The sequence below is a fragment of the Sparus aurata genome, chromosome 23 (assembly GCF_900880675.1).
Source record: "Sparus aurata chromosome 23, fSpaAur1.1, whole genome shotgun sequence".
NCBI classification, from domain to species: domain Eukaryota; kingdom Metazoa; phylum Chordata; class Actinopteri; order Spariformes; family Sparidae; genus Sparus; species Sparus aurata.
In genome coordinates, this window is record NC_044209.1 from 8,482,474 (window position 1) to 8,491,078 (window position 8,605).

The 8,605-nt window shown below is 44.2% G+C and overlaps 1 protein-coding gene across 3 annotated transcripts; it reads right to left on the bottom strand.

The window, feature by feature from the left end:
* Window positions 1–52: 52 nt before the first annotated feature.
* On the bottom strand, window positions 53–8,494 carry LOC115575102 (probable ATP-dependent RNA helicase DDX17). Of its 3 annotated transcripts, none has more exons than XM_030406959.1 (13): window positions 8,041–8,494; window positions 7,674–7,830; window positions 7,436–7,532; window positions 7,216–7,349; window positions 7,044–7,109; window positions 6,756–6,897; window positions 6,505–6,665; window positions 6,144–6,316; window positions 5,824–5,934; window positions 5,497–5,558; window positions 5,337–5,396; window positions 1,603–1,863; window positions 53–1,400 (listed from the first exon to the last, which is right to left on the bottom strand). In XM_030406959.1, exons 1-13 carry the CDS (start codon window positions 8,088–8,090, stop codon window positions 907–909), a joined length of 1,968 nt encoding a protein of 655 aa, XP_030262819.1. In that variant the 5' UTR covers window positions 8,091–8,494; the 3' UTR covers window positions 53–906. The 3 variants fall into 3 exon arrangements, with proteins under 3 accessions (XP_030262819.1, XP_030262820.1, XP_030262818.1); XM_030406960.1 differs by having other exon boundaries at window positions 1,621–1,863; window positions 7,674–7,833; XM_030406958.1 differs by having other exon boundaries at window positions 7,674–7,833; window positions 8,041–8,493.
* Window positions 8,495–8,605: the final 111 nt, after the last annotated feature.

The following is an 8,605-nucleotide window of genomic DNA, read 5'->3' on the forward strand; positions in this document are numbered from 1 at the left end:
ACCTGGAGCTACTCCTGAAAGTTAGTGTCAATGATTGAAACGTACACAGCAATACACCCATGAGCTTTATTAAACAAACTATAAAAAGGGACATTCCACTTGACAAGAAAATCTCAATCGTCTCTGCTGCAGATTTGACCACACTGCTGATTAACTGAAAGATGTGATCTACGGTTGGTCTCAGATTGGTCAGCAAACACAAACGTTACATGCATGTGACATTAACTGCTGCCGTAAAGAGCCCCTGCAGAGTTGCCTCTATGTGGCCTAAAATAATATCAATGCTATGAAATCAAGATAAATTTCAAAGAAAATCTTCCAAGTAGGAAATAATACCTGAATAGAAAAACATCTTTAAACCTAGTTTTGCTCAGATACACAAGGATCTCTTAAGTTTCTTCTTTTATCATTTCAAGTAGATCGATCATATTAAGTTAACTAAAACAGAAATAAATGTTGTATACAAGAATTAACTTCAGCACCTACCTTTGATACAGCTAAAAGGAGAAGCAGATTCTCTATAAATCCTCTGAAGCAGCTCACAGAGGATGACAGTACAAAAACAGCACCTTTGTACAAAAAAGATTTTTCAAGACAAACTTGGTCAAATGACACAAACAAGTTCCTGTCAAACAATAGAATAATCGGTGATTAATTTTACTTCAAAGTAAAAGTCAAAAAACAAAAAGGGTTGACCACTAAATAAAACTGGAAACCAGCTTAAATGTTGTCATGTCTTGATTTTTTAAGAAGTCTAGAAACACAATGCACTGATGTGTTGCAACCTTAACAAGCTAACAAATGGCATGTTGATGTTAGAGTGGTCAACTCCTGGGGACTAAACCCTCTAAAATCAAGATTTCTCATTAATTCTGAGACAGTGTTGGGCTGTGTTTGAGACTGACATTACTTTCTGCCTGATGGAGAAACAAACTGAAACGGTGAGTGCCCCATCAGGCCCATCATGGGCTGCGGGGGGTTGAACTGCTGGGCCATTAGAGGCAGGGGCCCCGATGAAGGAGGCTCGGCCTGCCCCACTCCACCACCTCCCGACCCAGAGCTGGTCCTGGAGCTGCTGTACTGACTGCTGCTGCTGCTGCTGCTGCTGCTGTTGTTGTTATTCTGGTACTGGTCGTATGAGTTGGAGCTTGAGCTGTAGCTGCGTCCTCCGTCCCTGCTGCTACGATCTCTGTAAGAGGAGGATGAGGAGGAGGTGGAGCGCTCCCCGTCCCGGCTGCCTCCCCCACGGTTATCTCGGCTGTCTCGGCCATAGCTGCTGCCACTACGGCTGTCCTTGGTGTTGCTGCTCCCGCCCACGGAACGCATTCGTCTGTCACACTCGTCCTGGTACATCAGGTTGGGATTGTTAGAATTGCTGCCACGGAAACGGGGACGGCCACCTGGAAATAAATGATAAAAGGGGGCGGTCAAATTGCCATCACACTGTTATGTTGGTCCCTCAGACTAGCAGCAATTTATGGGATAAAACAACAACACCTCAAATAAAGTTTGCGAATCAGTCACAACATGTAATGAATGGGATTCCTGTGCATGGACAGAATTTTCACGTAGACATGTAGCGATGCTGGGTTGATCCCTTACCTCCTCCGCCTCCTCCTCCTCCTCCTCCTCCTCCTCCTCCACGCCCAGTATCGACCAGCTGCAGTAGCTTGGGATTGATGGCCTGTCGGGCCTCCTCCAGCACCCGGATCAGCTCGCGGGCCTGGCGGAGATTCCCCGGAGTGAAGAAGGTGTAGGCAGTGCCTTTGTTGGTGCTGCGGGCCGTACGACCTATACGATGGATGTAGTCCTCCGAAGAGTTGGGATAGTCATAATTGATGACAAACTTGACATCCTCCACATCTTGACATTTGAGGCAGTGGTAGGGTTGAGGGGGTGGTGTGATGGGACCAGTAACAGGGACGGAAAAGACAGAAAAAGAAGTGAGAACAAAACTGACAATAGCTGAGAAATTAATCATTAATCTACTCCATTCATCATTTTTGTACTTCTGCAACTGAGAATTTTTAGACAGACAATACCTCCAAGACACCAATCATCTTCTGAAAGCATCACTTACCTGTTTAAGTATCCGCTATTTGTACACAATTTGTTTACTTACCATGCCAATTTCAAAACCAGGCTCAATAATTTCATAACGTACTTGCACACATGCAAATAAGTTTGGGTACAGCCAAAGTTACAGAACGGAACTAAGTAAGGAAAGTTAGTGGTTGCTGAATAATTTGGAAAATATTAAGTGAAATTTGATAAGGGAAAAACCAAATTTAAGAGGCAAATGATCCTAAAATTAAACCTAGCATGTGACCTTTGTGCACAAGACAGATTCAGCAGAATGAGAGGTACAGCTGATTAACGGTTTAAGTATAAGAATCAAATATCAAATCATATCAAATTAAATTCTAGAATTTTGGCCTTGCACTGGTATGCCTGTGCCAACCAGTCCAAATTTTACTTTATCCACGTCTGTCCCAACTCATATACAATATGTAGTGTTCCTCTTTAAACTCTCAAGTTTCTTGTAGAGGCATATGAATGTCTTACATTCTGACAATAAACAAGTATTTTATACCATTAGTACCTTATCAGTGCTTAGAAGGGTCTTACTGCCTTTTAACTAATACTTATTACAAGGACCCAAGGTGTTTATAAAGCATTACCAAATTCAGTCCTAAGTAGAAGGTCATGTGAGGTCAGAGTGATCACCAAATTCTAACCAGTTCTACCTTGAGTCCACGTGGGCGTTTGTGCTAAATTTGAGGAAACTCCCTCAAGATGTCCCTGAGTTATCTTGTTCCATAGAATGGTACAGATGGACAGGCAACCCGAAAAACACAGCGGCAGCTGTTGCTGGCGGGGAGGCTAAAATACAAACTCTGCGGTCTAACAAACTCAATGATTTAAATTTAAGACTCAAATGAGATAAAGATTTTTTTTTCTGTTCTGTTCAAAACAAATCAAAAGTCTGTTTCTCATTACAATTGACAAAGGGCTCAGAAAACACTGCTGATTAGAGGAAAAACAAGTATTGTATTGGAAGCAAAGTGAAGGCTGGTGGAGGAGAAAATGGGGAGAGGGGGGTTGAGGTACAGTACTTACCCTGTGTCAGAGATTTAGTGATGGCTTACAATGTTACCCCTACCCATCACCCAATCCTGGGAGGTCTGCAGGGGTAGGAGGAGAGCGCACAGGACAAAAGCAGTCCCTTCTCCCGCCTCACCACTCCTCCACAACACTCCCAAAGCCGGAAACTGTGTGAGCTAGAGCTGCAGCTGGACTACGCTGGGGTGTGGTCCTACACTAGTCTTATCTCTGCCTCTTCATGTCATCCAGCCTTTTGTGACCGGGGACGTTACTGCCATTTCTAGCAAGTGATGGGTGTAGGGGACCTACTGGATTATTTCACACGAAGACTTAAGTCCTTCTAAGAACAACTAACTCTGCCATCTCCTACAGTAGTGGGTAGCACCCTCAGCTTCTTAGGGGCTTTGGTGGTCTTTGTTTGGTGTGGCATGTTTTCGAAATGCCTCCCTGGTCACTTCCAATGGCAGTGATATTAACAAGCCCAGTTTTTCAAGTTCAGTAACAAGAAACAGACGAGTTGAGGACATGTAGATGTTTTCTCTAAGAGGGATCTGAGATTGGGCTCTGTAAGGGAATTTGAGTCCTGACATTTCTTTCGGTCCATGTGGAGAGATTAAGCAAGTCATCAAGAGCTGGTGACTGGACTGGTGAGTCGGGTATAATGTAAACAAAGAAAAAATGGCAAAAGTGTTAAAAACAAAGGGGGTTGAAAGCAGGACACAATAGGACTTGGGGGGGAAAGAGGGAAAAGGGACAAAAAGGACAGAAGTCAGAAATGGTTTTAAGAAAACAAGAAGATAAGAGGAATGCTTGATAGGAGGTTGAAGAGAGAAAAAAGGAAGAATGAGAAAAAGAAGAAAACATTTAGGAAATTAGGAAAAGAGGGAAAGGAAGTGAGAGCCGGATAAAAATAGAGATGACGTGTGTGGAAGGCAGAGATACAGAGTGAGAGAAAGGACAGAAAGTGAGGGAAATCGATTATAGAGAGGTGGCTCCTCCAGGCCAGGACTCCTGCCAGCCAGGACCAGACATGACGTCCGCAGAGGGAGAGGCCGGCCGGCACAGCCAGTGGTGGGGGGGTGGTCAGGGGCTGGCATCAGGGGGCAGTACAGAGGGGAGCCTCCAGCATAGCCGTCCATACTCGGCTTTGGCTGCTCACTTCCTGGCAGTTGTCTTTCTCTGTCTTCTTGTAACGCACCACTGTATCTCACGTATCATCTATCAAAGTGAGTTATCTGCAGGACCAATTTAGGCAAAAAAAAAAATTGCAGTCCAAAGTTTGTTAATGGGAATGGAGATGCATCTCCTCAGGGACTGTACAGGAAGGTTTTCTTAATCCCTATCCCATCACAATAATTGGGTGGATATTGAAAACTTTTAAACAAAGTCTCTTACTGAATTTAGTCAGCAACAAATGCTGTGGTGCGTTACTGTGATGATGGCATGGCCGAGGGGAGCCCACCCTCCTCCATACGCCCCTCCTCGCCCTCTTGCCTGACGGCCGCCCCCGACCCTACGATCAAATTTGGAAGCCCAGCAGCACCCCGCGCTTGCCTCCACCCCTCGTCAGCCAGGCAGCCAGTGTCCTGGAAGGGGGGAGAGTTTTGTTTGTGGGCTCTGTTCTAGGTTTTCAGTGGAGTTGGCTGTGTGGGACTGATTAATCAGGCCGTCACTCTCCCCAAGTCAGCTTTCGATTTGTCATGCCTAGGTCCGGCTGCAGGCTCCCGAGGGCCTGTGTGCTTCTAGTTGCCGGAGGAGAGACTTGGAAACAACAAACAAAAACAAAATGAAAAGAAAACAAATGAAACATAGAATTAGGTTAAAGGTCGATTGCCATCCTGTAAGGGGCTGCTTCACTAGCCTCACCCCTTACATCTTCACACTTCATTCAACATCAGTCCTATGCTCAGTGTATTTCTGTCAATAGAGCAAAGTGGCTTAAATCTTCTCAGGAAACCCACTTTAAACATGATATACTTCTTAGATAAATATTTATCTGAGAAGCATACACACTTTAAAAGAAAAGCTAATCTGTATGCATTTGTGTTTGACTTTTGATCATAAATCTACTATAATAAACATGCAGTGAAGAGTCTGATCTTTATATTATGACCATTGTTGTAATTATTACATTTCCATTATTCTGTTTATTAAGTGGTCAAATAGCTTGTGTGTATGTGCAGTTATACAGAGGAATATTTTTTCTATGCACTTGAGAGCACAGGACATACCCAAACCACGCGAGGCCACGTCAGTAGCGATGAGGATGGGAGCTTTGCCGCTACGAAACTCTGCAACACCGGACAAAGAATACATCATTAGGAGCTGAACATCGTCTTAAAAAGTAAACATAACAATACTGCTGTTCAAATGTCGTTGTGTTTGTTGTACCTGACAACACCCAGTCCCTCTCTGGCTGGCTCTTGTCGCCATGAATGCACATCGCTGGCCAGCTAAAGAACGAAACAAGCAATTTTTCATATAAATGTTTGTGTATATTTAACCAGTTAGTATCACTATGACAGATTAAAACTATCCATTCATAATCCCTGAAAGGAAGCACACTCCTTCTTGTTCCCAAAAACCTCTTGGTCAACCAAAGAATGAACATGGTCATGATGTAGATCCTGCTGCATAAAGATTGCACAAACCAAACTGTACAGGACCACAAACACCCCCCCCCCCCCCCCCCCCAAAAAAAAAAATTAATGTACTCACCCATCACGTCTCATCCTGCGTGTGAGATCATCACATCGTTTCTTGGTCTCCACGAAGATGATGGTTTTGTTTTCTTTCTCAGCCATGATCTCTTCCATCAGCTGGATTAACCTTCATAAAGAAAAAGAAAATAAACTGAATAAAACCCATAATATTTAGAGGCCACAAACATTAAATTAAGAATTTGAAGGTGACAGGAACGGCATATAGTAAACAGTAAACAATTACAACGGCGGGGGGGCTCTTAACAGTACAAACCAAACAATCTGCGATAAACCAAAACTGAAAACTAAAGATCTGCTATGTGACAAGCCTCTTACTTGTGGTCCTTCTCACTCTCCATACAGACATCAACAATCTGAAGGATGTTGTGGTTGGCGCTGAGTTCCAGCGCTCCAACATTGATTTGGACATAGTCCTTCAGAAAGTCCTCTGCCAGCTGGCGAACCTCTTTAGGCCAAGTAGCGCTCCACATCAGGGTCTGTCTGTCGGGCTGGGCAGAGAACACAAAAAATGAACAATAACAAGAGAGGACAGATACAAAAATGACTGCTTAATTTCACAGTAACACACAGCATAAGCTATCAGAGCAGAGCTTTCTTTGCCGCTAAAAGACAAGCACTGATATACATTAGAAATACATTTTCTACAAAAAAACAAACACCAGTGTATTAGCTTTACCCTGATCTGGTCCACAATCTTACGAATCTGTGGTTCAAAGCCCATGTCCAGCATGCGGTCTGCTTCATCAAGAACTAAGTATGTGCAGCGTCGCAGGTTGGTCTTTCCAGCCTCAAGGAAGTCAATCAGACGACCCGGAGTGGCAATGCAGATCTCAACACCTGTGTTTAAGTGTGTTGCATAATTGATTAAATTCACTCAACTTTAATTACAGACATCAAACATTAATCCAAACATAAATTTACCCTCACCTCTCTCCAGGTCTCTGATTTGAGGTCCTTTGGGGGCACCGCCATACACACAAGTGCTTTTGATGCGGGATGACTTTCCATAATCATATGCCACCTGCTGGACCTGCTGCGCCAGCTCTCTTGTGGGGGCCAGAACCAAGCACTGCAAAGCACACATGCAATACCTTAACAACCCACTGTTAGCTTACTAGACACTGAATGTTACATTAAGGCAGCTATAATATCTCTCTTGTACACTCTGATACACCCCAAAGCAGACTACTCAGTCATTAGTGTTCCTTCACGTACAATGGGTCCATCTCCGCGCTCCAAATAGGGCTGATGATTGATGTGCACAATGGCAGGCAGGAGATACTGTTGAAAGATTAAAGGGGGAGAGGTCAGTACATTCTGCTGCTGTGCATTTCAGCAGTAAGGTATGAATTCAGTTTTGCAAGTGCAGGGGTAGAGTGTGTCTCACCGATAAAGTCTTCCCAGAGCCAGTCTGAGCAATGCCCACCATGTCCCTACCGCTGAGAGCCAGAGGGAAACCTTGAGCCTGAATGGCTGTGGGCTCCTTGAAATTCTGCTGCATCAGGACATCCATTACATATTCTAGAAGGACAGGCAGAACAAATATTTTAGTTTATTCTGTAACAACAGATTTAGTTTACTTGTCGTACCTCCAGAGGTTTACTTACGGGGATACTGTGCCTGATGAAAATTGGTGATGGGCTTTGGGCAGCCAGAGCCTCGAACTGTGATTTCTTTCTTCCTGCGATACTCTTCAACATCATACTGAAAACAAAAGACAAGAACTGAGTTTCTCAAACCAACACAGACTAAAGATAAGAGCACAGTGTTATATTACACTGGAGTTTCTCTTTCAATTCCCAAAATTAATGTTTACATGCATGAGATGATCAGACTCAAGACTACCTGGCTCATTCGCTGCACTTCTGGATGCTCACTGTAAAAGTTCTTCTCAAATTTGGGGAGCTCGTCCAGGTCCCATCTCTTCTTTCGTAAACGGTCCCCGGGATTTCCGAATTTTCTACCCTGTGGTGGGCCGCTTCTGCTGGACCCAAAACGAGGGCTGCTACGACATATCAAGACACTCAGTGTGTTTACTATGTGTAAGACAGTTTTCTGACCTGGTATATGATTATTATTGCATTATTTCTGCGATGACAGTTAATTGCAATAATCGCATCAAAGCCTGTTACAATGACAGTGACACTAACGGTTCGGGCTAACGTTAGCTTGCATGCAAATAAGCCTGTTTCGCCTTAGCTGCTTATCTTACCTCCTGTCACGGCCACGATCTCGATCTCTGTCTCCGTACGAACCTCTCATTTTGAGGACGCAGGCTCTTCTCTGAATGATGGAGTGGTTATTTAAAGCTGCCTTTAGCTCAGTGGGCCCGTCTCTCGGAGAGGTGACCTGGCTTTCGCTTGTCTTTACCGTCTCAGGCCTTGCTTGAAAACCACCGCAGCGTTAGCTATTACAGCCAAATGCCAACGTGAACGTTAACTTAGAAGCCTGGCTGACTAAAGAAACCGTTGCCTGATTGTCTGCTTGTTGAAATGTCAAACATTAAACCACGTTGTGTTTTGGCAGGAAGTACTCAAACCTAAATTCTGACACAACAACAAGGCGCAGCGAGGTGTACTGTACTGTACTGTTGTTGTTGTTGTTGTTGTTAGCATAGCGCTCAGCCGGCGAGCGGAAGTCACTGCTGCCTGGGAAGCCCCGCCCCTAAGTGTGATTGACGTGCACACGTAAATCTCGAAAACAAAACTACATGGGTTATTTTATGTCTTACAGCATAGTGTATGGCCAGCAAATCTCTTCCCGTGTGTTCTCTTTTG

Bases quoted from the DNA above. Each gene is read 5' to 3' on its own strand.
- LOC115575102 (XM_030406958.1), bottom strand. From the start codon at position 8,090: ATGAGAGGTTCGTACGGAGACAGAGATCGAGATCGTGGCCGTGACAGG. The intron at 6,317-6,504 runs GTAAAGCTAATA...TTCTCTGCCCAG, and splicing joins AGATTGTGGACCAGATCAGG to CCCGACAGACAGACCCTGAT. The intron at 5,559-5,823 runs GTGAGTACATTA...TTCGTTCTTTAG, and splicing joins CGCAGGATGAGACGTGATGG to CTGGCCAGCGATGTGCATTC.